The 13,621-nt window shown below is 35.6% G+C and overlaps 1 protein-coding gene across 1 annotated transcript in view; it reads left to right on the forward strand.

Annotated features, from left to right (window-relative positions):
• SLCO6A1 (solute carrier organic anion transporter family member 6A1) overlaps positions 1-13,621 on the forward strand; it is a 266,388-nt gene that overhangs the window by 174,510 nt on the left and 78,257 nt on the right. Inside the window, 3 exon segments of the mRNA XM_057497503.1 lie at positions 6,531-6,737; positions 7,442-7,702; positions 12,469-12,651. Coding sequence (XP_057353486.1) covers positions 6,531-6,737; positions 7,442-7,702; positions 12,469-12,651 — 651 coding nt within the window.

Consider the following 13,621-nt stretch of genomic DNA (forward strand, 5'->3'; position numbering starts at 1 on the left):
TCCCATCTCATGTGTCCAAAAGAATTGTTAATTTTTCAGTCTGTTCAGTTTGTTTCTTGCTAGGGCACAGTAGTGACTTACTAGCTTCTTACATGTGGAACTGTAACTGTGTATATGTTTTTGTATGGACATATATTTTAATTTCTCTGGGATTTATATCTAGAAGTGGAACTGCTGGGTCATATAATAACTCTATGATTAACATTTTGAGTATGCTATAGATTTTTCATATGTGTCCTTAATCAATTTGAGGAAGTTGTCTTCTATTCCTAATTCAGTGGGTGTTTTTATGATGAAAGTGTGTTTGATTTTGTCAATGCTTTTTCTGTATTTTGTTGTTCATGTATTTTGTCTTTTATTAATATAGTGAATTACACTGATTCATTTTCATATATTGAAATGAAATTAAGGAGGCCTATGGCTTTGCACATTTAAATGTGGTAAAACATCAAAACAAAAATAAGTAGAAACAGCTTATTTGAGGAATTTTGTCTTATGAAGTATTTGTCAAAGAAAGATTCTCTGGAATACAGGCATTCCTTGGAGATATTGAGAGTTCAGTTCCAGACCACTGCAATAAAGCAAGAATCAAATAAAGTGAGTCACATGTATTTCTTGGTTTCCCTGTGCATATAAAATTTATGTTTACCCTATACTGTAGTCTATTAAGTGTACAATAACATTATATCCAAAAAGTCAATGTACATGCTTTAATTAGAAAATATTTTATTGCTCAAAGATGCTGACCATCATCTTAGCTTTCAGGAAGTCATAATCTTTTTGCTGGTGGAGGGTCTTGCCTCAGTGGTGATGGCTGCTGACTAAGGAGGATGGTAGTTGCTGAAGGTTACGGTGGCTGCGGCAATTTCTTAAAATAAAGTAAAAGTGAAGTTTGCTGCATTGATTTTTCCTTTTATGAGTAATTTCTCTTTAACATGCTGTTTGATGTTCTTTGATAGCATTTTGCCCACAGTAGAACTTCTTTAGGTTTATGTAATATCCTAAATCCTTTGTTATCATTTCAACAGTCTTTACCAGGAGTAGATTCCATTTGAAGAGGCCACTTTGCTTATCCATAAGAAGCACCTCCTCATCTGTTAAAGCTTTATCATAAGATTGCAGCCATTCAGGCTCCATTTCTAATTCTAGTCCTCTTGCTGTTTCCACCACATCTCCAGTTACTTGCTCCAGTGATGTCTTGAACCCCGTAAAGTCACCCATGAGGGTTGGAATCAATTTATTCCAAACTTGTGTTAATGTTGATATTAACTCTTCCGAAAAATCACAAAATGTTCTTAATGGCATCTATGATGGTGAATCCTTTTCAGAAACCTTCAGAAGGTTTTCAGTTTATTTTGCCCAGATCCATCAAGGATTTACTGTCTTTGGCAGCTATAGCCTTATGAAATGTATTTCTTAAATAATGAGACTTAGAAGTTAAAATAAACCTTGGTGCATGGCTGTGGAATGGATGGTTCATGTGCAGACATGAAAACAGCATTAACAGCTTCTTTTCTTAAACCTCATGAACCAACTTCTGCTTGCTTCATTCTTTTTTCTGCAGCTTCCTCATCTCTCTCAGTCTTCATAGAATTGAAAAGAGTTAGGGACTTGCTCTGGATTAGGCTTTGGCTTGAAGGAATATTTCCAGACCACCAAAATTTTCTCTGTATCAGCAATATGGTTGTTTTGCTTTCTTATCATTGGTATGTTCACTGAAATGGCACTTTTAATTCTCTAAAATTCCTCAAGAACTTTTCCTTTGTATTCACAACTGGCACAAGAGGCCTATCTGTTGGCTAGTCTGTTTTCAATATGCCTTTCTCACTGAGCTTAATCATTTCCAACTTTTGATTCAGAGTGAGAGATGTGTAACTCTTCCTCTCACCTGAACACTTAGAGACCACTGTAAGTTTGTTAATTGGCCTAATTTCACTATTGTTGTGACTCTGGGAATAGGGAGAACCAAACAGAGGGAGAGAGACTAGAGAATGGCTGGTGGGTGGAGCAGTCAGAACGCACACAACATTTATTGATTAAGTTAACCATCTTACGTGGACACAGTTTGTGGTGCCACAAAATAATTATAACAGTAACACCAAAGATCACTGGCCACAGGTCACCATAACAAATAAAATAACAATGGAAATATTTGAAATATTGTAAGAATTACCAAAATGAAGTGAGCAAATGCTATTGGAAAAGGATGTGGATAGACTTGCTTGATGCAGGGTTGCCACAAACCTTCTGTTTGTAAAAAATGCATATCTGCAAAGCACAATAAAGTAAGTGCAATAAAATGAGGTATGCCTGCATTTTGCCTGAAATATCTCAGCACAAAAGTAGAACTGAAAACAGTCTTTATATCACAGTGTTTTCTTTGAGCTTACTAGATATACATTTATAGAGAGTGTTTTCTCAATTAAAAGATATCATGGTCTGTAGAGAGGGGTCACTTGGAGGCCTTAACAACTTAATATTGATTAACTATTATGTTGGAGGTCCCGAAGACCTCACTCAGGCTAAATGATTCACTGTAAGGATTTGGAATTCATAGAAAGATGTTAAACTCATGGTTATATCTTATTACAGTGAAGGGATACAGATTAAGATCAGCAAAGGGAAAAGACACACAGGACAAGGTCAGAGGAAACCAGGCCCAAGCTTCCACATATCCTTTCTAGTGGACTCACGTGGACACGCTTAATTCTTTCAGCAACAACGTGTGATAGCTTATGCTAAAAGCTACCAACCAAGAAAGCTCTCATAAGCCTTAGTGTCCAGGGTATTTTTGGGGGAATCAGTCATAAAGGCATGCAGTGTGTGACTGAACCTCAGTTACTCAAACTCTATTACCCCACCCCAACAACACACAACAAAAAAAGTGTTCAAATTCACACAGCATGGCCCAAGGCCTCAGGCATACAGCAGTGGGTGTTCCTTCACCTTAAACCACCTTGTTAGTATAAGCTGTCTGATCAAGCTGGTACTGTGTGGCCCAAGGCCTCAGGCATATAAAAGCACTCTTGACAGGCAGATTATTCCAAGGGCTCAGAGTCATCTCCCAGGAGCCAACCAAAGGCCAATTTTGAAGACAGTCTATTTTTTGAGCAACCAAGTTTTACTCAGTTAACCCTTTATTACAAAACCATAAGAAGCAACTTTGATGAATTGTAGCTAATTTCATGAGAACAGTTAGAAATAAGATAATATTAAAAATATATTCTTCAAAAAATATAAATAATATTTTATTAGACATAAGTATGGCTAAGAAATGGGTTAAAGTATGTAAGTGCATGAAGAACAATACTCCTTTTTTAATTTATAGATGTTTGAAAGGTTTTGACTAAACTTTTAGCTTCACAGTGTAATAAAAGTGACTTTTCTATAAATTACAGAAATCATATGGTTTTTTATATAGTACTCCATACCAAGTGTTGAACTGAGAAACAAACACATACTCAAAGATGGGAATCTGGAACTGGTTACCTGACCTGATTGAGCTTGAAAGCAATGAAAACAGCAATATTTGTGCTTGTGGAAAACTTGTACACTGCAATTTCATGACATGTAGTAACGAGTTATTTAAAATGTTGCCTGGGTTAAAGTTTTTATTGAAGGCAAGACTGAGAGATAAACAGCTTTCTGCAGTTGACTCCTCTAGTGAAAATTGTAACTAGAAAGATCTGGGGTTGACTGACTGCTTCTGATTCAACTGGGAAATTTACAGAAAGAAAATGAGAAGTTTAGAGCATGATTAGAAAATATGTTAGTTTCTCTGATAGTTCTATGAGAATCTCATCACTTTTAGCCACATACTTCATATTTTGAACAGAACAAACCCTTATTTCTGGTGGTAGAAATACAACATAAGTTGAATTCACAGATTCACCAGCTCACTTGTGTTTGAGAGTTGGGGCATTGATTGGAGAGGAGTAGAACACTGAGAATTGGAATAAAGGCATTTGGCTGGAATCCAGTGAATCTGAGAACCGTAAACCTCCAAACCCTGAACTTCCTTTCCCAGTAGGAGCAACTATTCCTCTTATGTCTGAAGAAAAAATGATTCCTTGTTGGAAGTTACTGAATTTACCCCACCTGAGTTAAGGGAATACTGATTGTTCTCATGACCCACCTCATTGTCCCTTTCTGCTGTCAGACTCAGAATTAGAATTAGATCCCAGCCTTCCCAGAATGACTAACATTAAATCTGTCCTGGGAAATTACAGACACCAAAATTTTTCCTGCCACTTCAGGAATGTCTCTAGGGATCAATTGGTGTGGAGTACAGAGTGCAGGGCTACCTTTTCTAAAATGGAGGAAAAGTTTCTTCATTTATACCACCCCACTACTAAGATAAGAAACATAATCTTTGATGAGCCTGTGGTCTTTGGAAAGTGGAAGTATGTTTTGGAAGCATTATAGCCCCACTCATGGAAGGCCTTAAAAAACAGAGGAAAAGGAAATCCTCCCAGTGGGCAGAATGTTGAGCAGTACAACTGATTGTTCGTATTGCCTTGATACCATGCTGTCATTGTCTTATGGTTTGACAATTTGGTGCCTAGAGGAGCTGGGTAAGTGGTATGTCTCTCAGAATGGGCAATTATCTTATGTGAATGTTTATTAAAAGAAATCCATGGCTGAGGAAACTCTAAATAATGAGGTAGATAACCATCCTATGAATATTAGCCAGCCTCTTTCCCCTGACATTGAATGCCTTGTTCAACTGGCTCATGTTGATAGTGACAATTATATCAACGATGAAGGTTACCCAAGAGCAGAATGCATGCATTTATTTTCTCCAGAGCTGATCTGGCCATTGCACTTCTGAGTGCCTGACTTGTACTTGCAGGTAAAATTAACACAGTCTAGGAAATGACTCCTTACTGAAACCAATCAGCTATCTGGAGCCAGATTGATTACATTGTCTGCTTCTATTATGGAGTGGGTAATTATTTCTTCTCACTAAAATAGGTAATTGTTTTGGATATGGGACCTTCTTTTATCACCATGGTTCTGCCAGAATGACTGTAATTGGTCTAAATGCATGCCTTCCACACTATCATGATCATCTTATTCATTATCACATTGCTTTTCCTAAAAAAACCCTCATTTTACAGCAAAAGAAGTATATCTGGAAGTTTATGTTCATGGAATTCACTGATCTTACCACCTATCTCAATAACCAGGAACTCTTGGTCTTATAGGTAATCATAATGACCCATTGAAGGCATAGGTAAGACCCCAGCTAAGAGACAACAATAAAAAAAATTGGGAGTAGTGTCCTGTAGGGTGAGGCATATGCTTTGCAAAAGCAACATATGTATGTTATCCAAGATTAAGAGGTAGAAGAGGGGTGCATAGTGGATGAAGGAAGTTATAACGATCAACTGTGGTCTCATAACTGTTAGAGGAATAAAAACAGCAATGATGCATTTCTCTTTAATTTGTTTGTTTTGTGCATAAACACGTTTGTGTTGTATATGTATGCATATTCCAATTTTTTATATTCCTCATTTCCTTACTATTTGATAAATGAATATTGTGCGACATAACTTTACAGTTCTGCCAACTAGTTACAGAATATTCCAAGAAGGGGAATTAATACTCCAACCCCAGAGATGCGTACAGTTACTCACAGGACATTTCTTGCCTTCAACATTATCCTCTTTGGCATCATCTAAAATTAAAGTTGAAGAAATTGTTTTCTTGGATACAGCAAAGTTTTTCTATCTTATTTCCTGCTGGTCTTAGTCTGTTAAACTGCTGTTGCTCTAAGTCTGATTTATGATTTATTTTGCCATATAGTTACCTCACAAATTTAGTTAGTCCTATGATATGTTTAATTATTTGCTTATATCTTTTTAACCATTTATACCTTTGCAATTTAGTTTTCATGTTAAAATCCATTCAGGTTTGTGACTGAACTAGGATTAACATTACCTTGAGATGGATATGGTGACTGATTGCACTAAGTGTTTCCCTTTTTTGGGAAAGAGTGAGAATATCTTTGTAAAAATGATGTTTGCAAAATGTTAGGCAGAAATCTTACTACGCTGATGGACAGTGACTGTAATGGGGTATGTGATGGGGACTTGATAATAAGGGGAGTCTAGTAACCATAATGTTGTTTATGTAATTGTACATTAATGAAGCAAAAAAAAAATGTTAGGCAGAAGCATGATGATGTTGTTACTTTGGTATGGAAATTTAAGTGTGAGAAGGATGAAAATGTAGTCTGAATAGGGTAAAGGGTGAGTTCTGCAAGTTATTTGTTGACCATGAACTCCATTGTTCCACTCCTGGGGTTACTCCTGTCTGCAAAGGGGACTGACAGCTTGTAAACTTCATTTCCCAGACTTCCTTTCCAGCTGGCTTCCACTTATATGTCATCAGTGAGAGGCTGGGGCAGTAGATTTGAAAAGGGGGCACAGGAAAGACTCTTTTTGCTCTCTGTTTCTGCTGATGTTTTTGGCTGCAGCAGCAATTCTGGGTAAGGCTCCAGGATATATGCCCATGAATCAGTGCAGCTCCGTCAGAAACGACAGTGGGTGACTCAGCAGCACACTGCTCAAGCGCTCGGGCTCTGCGCCTGCAAGAGAGAGAGAAGCAGCAGGTGACTGAGCCAGCTCGCATAGCATCAGCAGGAACATGGGTCCCAGCTTTCTGCAAAAGCAGTGGTGACTGCAGTTCCAGAAGGAGCAGCAGCTCATGCTCCAGCAACTCTGGTGGCATAGGTACCACAAGCTTTCATTAGTACCTATTTCCTCTTTTCATTCTAATAAATGTATTACTTTTGTAATCAACCCCTATGTCAGTTCTTTTTGTTTCAAATATTAGCATGATTATTTTTTCCTAGTACAATGGTGAAAGTAGAAATGCTCATTTCTGGTAAATTTATGTTACAATTTATTTAATGTTCAAGAACATGGCAAACAATATTTTATACTGTTTAAGGATGTATACATTGTCAAAAAGTGTTTTTTAAAAGACTCAGAAATGGTAAACCTCAAATATAGGATATGGGTTATGGAGGGAGGAGGAAGAATGTGTTTGGGGAGTACATGTTGGGTTTCAATTATTTTGATGATGTTTTATTTTCTACTCTGGATTGTAGATAAATATTCACTGGATTGTTATTCATTTTTCAGAGTTGAAGTATACATTAAAGATCACTACTGAGATTAAAAAGATCAGTATTATTTAATAAATTACTCATATAGTTTAAAAATAGCTACAAAAATTCAATTAACAAATATTTCATAGAAATTAAGTCCTATTACTGTTTTAGAAAAGAAGTCATGTGCTTCTAGATCTTAAACATTCAGAATAATATAAACTTAAATCAATGTAAATTAAGTTTTGCTTTGCAGTGATTACAATGGTGATCTATTTTGTCTCTTAAAATGCATATTCTTTTTTTCCTTCTTTTTACACTTAGGTATTGTGTTTGGCCTTGTAGATCTGAGCACTGACACTTTTCAGAAGGAAAATAATCTGAAAACCACTGAGAGTTATGCATTGTCATTGACTTACGATATTTCATCTTGCCTGATAGTAGTGTTTATGTCATACTATGGAGGGAGAGGAAACATACCAAGATGGATTACAGTTTCCTCCTTTTTAATAGGATTTGGATCACTCTTATGTGCTTTTCCATACTTTAGTGGTGGAAATTACCAAATGAATGTACAAATTGAAGGTAAGACTATAAAAGATACTGTCATACATCAAATCATTATTCATTTAAACCATTGGCTCTTGGAATTTAAAATAGACTGTGACATTTGTCTGTATATCCAGCCATCTGTATCTATTTACATGACCAAGTTTATTAAGCTAATTAATTATTAATTAAGCTAGAAACCTGCACACCATTCTCTCTTCTTTTCATGATATGTATCCTTTCATGTAAGAGATGGGCCTAAGAAGAAGAAAGAATATTTTGAATTACTTTGTGAAGTTGTTCTTTCATCAATTTTCATATAATAAGTCTCTTGAGAACTGTGGTAATTCCTTATGTCTTCCATAATATGCTTTAATTAATCCCTTTATTTTGACCTCAACACACATACAAACAAGCACAAAAACAATCATAGACAAATTTACATACATAAAAAGAAAGGCCGTACTGTTTCCAGCTACTCCTGTCATTTTAATGGGGACTGCCCTTGACATAGGACTTGGAATCTAAAGAATATTGGCGGCTTCTGCACTTCATTAATTTTTTTCAATTTATTCCACAATCTCTATGCTATTCCCAGGAGGTAAAGGCTACTTGAAGTTTCATAACACTATTCCTGAAGCTATTGTGTCAGGGACTTTCATTTTGTGTATGGGCTGATAAAGTGTTGGAATGTATTTATCCATTTTGGCAACTTTAACCAGGGCTTAAACAAGACATGGTGGAAAAAGTCATGAAGATACTTCTATGTGTGTGTATACATGTATGTACATGTTTATAATGTCTCTTTATAATATAAATAAAAATAGTTCATATTAAGTACAATTTATATATTAATATTTTAGTGTTATATATGTTAATATCATTTTAATAGACGAATTATACGGTATGCATATATACTTATAATGTACTATATTTGTAGATATATATATGTGGGCCAAATATTTCTTAACTTGTGAAATATGTTTAATATATTTATTGTATTTATAGAATGGACAACTGATTGAATAGAAGGTGACTTATGGCAAGAAGGGATAGAAAAACACTTCAGTGCTGTTCTTCCCTTAACCTGTTCTGGTCAGAAAGAGTGAAAGGTTAGGAAGCACTGCTTGAAATACTAAAAATGCTGCTCGAGCAGTCCTTCGTAGGAATCATGGGGGTAGGAATAGTACAGTCTTTCTTCCTTTGTGTCTTCTTTATATCATTTAGATTCTACACATTTTATTTTCTTCTTGTGATTAGGAACATGCAAGTTATCTAACAGCACCTGTTCAGTGTATTTACTGAGTGACCTCCCCTTGGTATTAGAGAAGCAGACACAAAGTTAAGTCTTTGCAGTAGAAGTGATCATTTCAGACATCTATTTAGGCAGATATATTTTATGTATTTTATTAAAAGTTTAGCTCTTACATAACTAATTTTCTCCTCTAATATATATTTTGATATATATATATATATATATATATATATATATATAGTTAAAAAATTTTTTTGTTATTGTTCTTTTCTGGATCTCTCTCCTATTCTGCTCTCTTTCTGTCCTCCCTGGTTAGCTGCTGTGCTCATCATCTTCCCTTATGAGTGGTGTGAACCCCCTTGGAACTGGTCATTTATCACCATTTCCCCCTCCCTTTCTCTGCTTCCCTGTCCCATCACAGGGTATTTTCCATACTCATGACAATTGATTTGCAGTCCCTATACCCAACTAATATGTAGATAGCATACTCTACCAAATCCTTGAGAAGTTAAATGAAATTTCCTCCACTAGTTCATGGAAACACTTGTATTACACTCTGATCTTCAGTTTCTAGATATCTTAGTTTCTGATCTTTAGTTTCTAGTTCTTTTCTTTCCTTGGAACCTTTAATCTGTTGACATTTACATTCTCCTTTTATTAGATTCTCCTTATTGTTACTTCCTTTCATTTGTAGCTTATTTTATGTTCCTTAACAGGAAATGTTAAGATTATTTTACACATATTCTAATCATTATCCTAAACTCCCTGTCTCATTGTCCTGTCTTATTCCTGGCCTGGAAAACTTTTGGTACAATTGTACATCTTTCCTTGATCTATACCTGGGCTGCTGCTGGATGTTTCAGGGAAAAATTGCACAAGCAGACATTATGGTCCTACAATGAACTGGTTACTGTCCACAGTTGTTCTCTCAAATGGATCCATTCCTCTGACATTTAAATCCACTTTCTCTTCTATAGTTAACAACAAGGATTTTAGACTTTGGGCTACTATATAAAAAGTATCAGGCCATAAGGCTTAAATAACAGAAATTTATTTCTCATAGCTCTGGATGCTGGGAGTCCAAGATCTAGGTGCTGGCCAGTGTGTTTCCTGGTGAGAGCCCCTTTCCTTGTTGTGTCCTCATAAAGTTAAGAGAGAGCAGGTTCTCTTGTGTCTCTTCTTGTAAGGGCACTATTCCCATTCATGGGGGCTCCACCTTCATGACCTAATTACCTCCCAGATGCCCCATCTCCACATACCATCACACTGGGGATTAGAGTTTCAACATATGAATTTTGTGGGGATAGAAACATTCAGTCTGTAGTACCTCACCTAACTCTTATCTTCTGTGTTACATGGGAAATGCATACCGTCAGAGAAAACAGCTTAACTTCTTACTATAGAAACTAACTCCCCCCTATAGTTTCATGTTGATGTTCCTTCCTTCATTCCTATTAAAAGGCTGTCCCCCCAGTAAACATCCTATGCTCTTCTGCCTTCTTGGGGACATTATTCCATTGGTGATGTCCCTCCTCCTTCTGCAAATGCTCCCTCTTTATTGTTGCCCACTCACTGGCACTTAAATGTGCTCAAATTCTTCCCATTCTTAAACAACAAAAGCAATAGATAATTCACAGTTGTCTTTTTTTTTAATTTTTATCACTTTGCACACCCTCCTTGTTTTCAATGACAAATTGTTTGGAGGAATTGTCCACGCTTCCTGGCTTTACCTAGTATTTTTCATCAACCCACTTTAACAAGGCCTCCACCCAGAACACTGCAACAGAATTATTTTCACCAAGGCACCAACATAATTCATGTTATTCAATATAATTAAAACTCTTTGTCATATTTCTTGAACTATCACCAGTTTTTAGTACTGAATGCTCCCTCCTTGAAATTATAGTTCAAACAAAGGACTTTTTTTATGTGAAAAAGGACACTTCTATTGGTGGAAAACATTTGTTTTCAGATATTGGACAGCAGGTTATCTCAGGACTATGATCCCTAGAGGAAGGGAGACACAAAAGTTGAATTTACTAGGAGAAGGAGGAGTAGTAGACTAGGGATGCATCTGGTTATTAGAAGGGTGAATGACCTCCTTGAGTTTAGTAATCATGAATTCAAAGTGAGAATTGCGTAGTACTGTTTCTTTCCAGCTACATTCAGCTTTATAAGTGTAGGTGTAGAGTAGGGAAGAAGAGTTGATTTGACTAAAGTTGCAATTTTGCCAAAGGATTGGACAATATGAAAGAGAGCAAAGGTTTTAAAAGTGTTAAGATGATAATTAGAGAACTAAGGACATAAGTGAGATAATGAGATAGTGAAAGGAGCAAGATCAATGGATTATAGGTTCTAGTGGGTTTTGAGGATTATTGGAATAGCATTACTGGAAGAAGTGAGCTGGAAAGATAGGGATGGTTTGAGTGTAGGATGCTTAAAAATGCAATTAAGGAAGATTTGTAGTTTTTTTAAAGTTTAAAATGAGTAGCTAATGTAAGTGGAGAACAAGTACATGGAAGAGAAGTTCAAGGGACTAAGAGGCATTTCACATTGGAAATACCATATTCATCCTAATACCATCACAAGTTAATATGTTTATGTAAAAACAATCATCAATATTTTGATTACAAGTCTACAGACCTCCTCCCATCTGACATGGAATCAAATATAATTCACATGGATATTACACCAGCTGGAAATTTCCAGTAGTGTACTATTTTACAGTCTACATTTTAACTAGTTTTCCACCCTAAAAAGTTAAGAGCATTTATTAAATTCTAATGAAGATGGGCACAATCAGAATTATCTAATAGCATAGCCTGGATCCACCAATCTAATAACAAATGCAATTGTAACAAACATTTATTTACTATAGTTCTATAACCATGTGAATAAATAAAAGCATAAGAAATAGACTGTCACTTAATGAAATTTAAAGTCTAGTGGGTTACCATATAATGACTAACAGAAGCTCTGGTTGTATAATAAAGCCTTGTCCTTATGAACCTCTGTTCTACAAGTTAGTGAGTCTAAAATGGGAAATTATTTAGTCAGAATGACAGAAAGTTGATGTGAAGACTGCTGAAAAAGTGGCTATAGAACTAACTTCAGAAGGTAGTCTTTAATGATTCAGATAATCTAGAACATTAGAAATACTTTTATCCTGGGGCCAAAAGTCAGGGGTACTAGATGCCAAATTTAGGAGTATGTGTACATATGTACTAGGTGTCTGTATATGTACCTATACTTCTGCACACGTAAGTGTGTATATACATATAACCATGCATACACATTTATGTTTGGTTTATAATTTGTGTATCTTTTCCAGTTTTTCACATAATTTCTTTTATCATTGCATTTTTCTGAGAACATGATGGTTGATTGTAGAACTACTCCATTCAATGTAAATGAAAGGTTAACTAAAAGAAAAAGCTTAAAGGTGGAAATAGCTTATGAAGGGTAAAATATTTCAAAAAAGTGCTATGTATCTGTTGCATGTTTACCTTCGACTTATTTAACAAAAATATAATTATCTTTTCAAAAGATATTTGCCAAGAAAAGAAGATTGTCATTTCTTGCAAGAAATCATCATCACTCGAGTCAAAATATGTATCTTTCTTCATCCTTGGGCAGACTCTGCAGGGAATAGCAGCAGTTCCTCTTTATATCCTTGGAGTGGCTTTTCTTGATAACAGTGTTGCCACCCATTCAGCTGGTATTTATCTAGGCAAGTTTTTATTTCCACTCTAATGTGATTGACCCATTTTGAACTCTTATTGAGCTTCTATATTTTGGTGTAAGTATCTGAACTGATAACACAAGTTATCGGCGCTAATTGTTGGTCCTTACAGTAACATTGTAATAAATGATAACTGGTATGCTTAACTAAAACCACATTGAACAGCTGCTTGAAATTTGGAATTGTAGACAAGTCATCTGAAGATCACTGAAAAGTAAAGATCAAAAGGAAAAATACATATTTTCTTAAGTAGTAAAAACTATACTCTTTCCATATATATTAGTTATGTAAAACTATATAGGATACATACAGTTCATTTCTCTAGGAAAAATCTCAAATTATTAGGTTGAATTGCTTGAGTAATTGTACAATTAAACTTGGGGATATAGATGGAGAGTTGCTGCCATGATGTCCATAAGGGGAAAGAAACATTATTTTATGCCTCCTCAGTACTAGAGTCAGTGTAGTGTTGATTGCACTAAGCTCTTTACACACATTAACTCAATCTTTTTGGGGAGCTCTGATGTTTTGAAAACATAATCTTGTTCATTTTATCATGGAGAGAAGTGATATGTTATTTAATTGACTACAGAGTAGTGTCCTTTACTGCAGTGTTTTGTGCTATTGTATCCTACAATAAGGAACCCTGGGGTGTATCAGAATAATCTGACTACCTCATATTGCAGTAGCTTCTGGTCCTGGTAGATCACCTGTTTGTACAGGGTTATCTAACTATATTTTTTTAAATTCTCAAATCTCTGTGTACAGGTTAATGAATTTTGACATATATACACTCATGTGCCATAGCCCAGATCAAGATATCAAACATCCTATTTTCTTTTCCCCCCCCTTACCTTTTTCACTTATCCCTTCAGCCCCCAAAACTATATTTTTGTAAAGAAATTTAAAGTTGTGTTTATATGCCTATGGTGAAGGTGACTGCAAAATAGCATGTTGC

This window comes from Manis pentadactyla, chromosome 2 (assembly GCF_030020395.1).
Source record: "Manis pentadactyla isolate mManPen7 chromosome 2, mManPen7.hap1, whole genome shotgun sequence".
Classification (NCBI taxonomy): Eukaryota; Metazoa; Chordata; class Mammalia; order Pholidota; family Manidae; genus Manis; species Manis pentadactyla.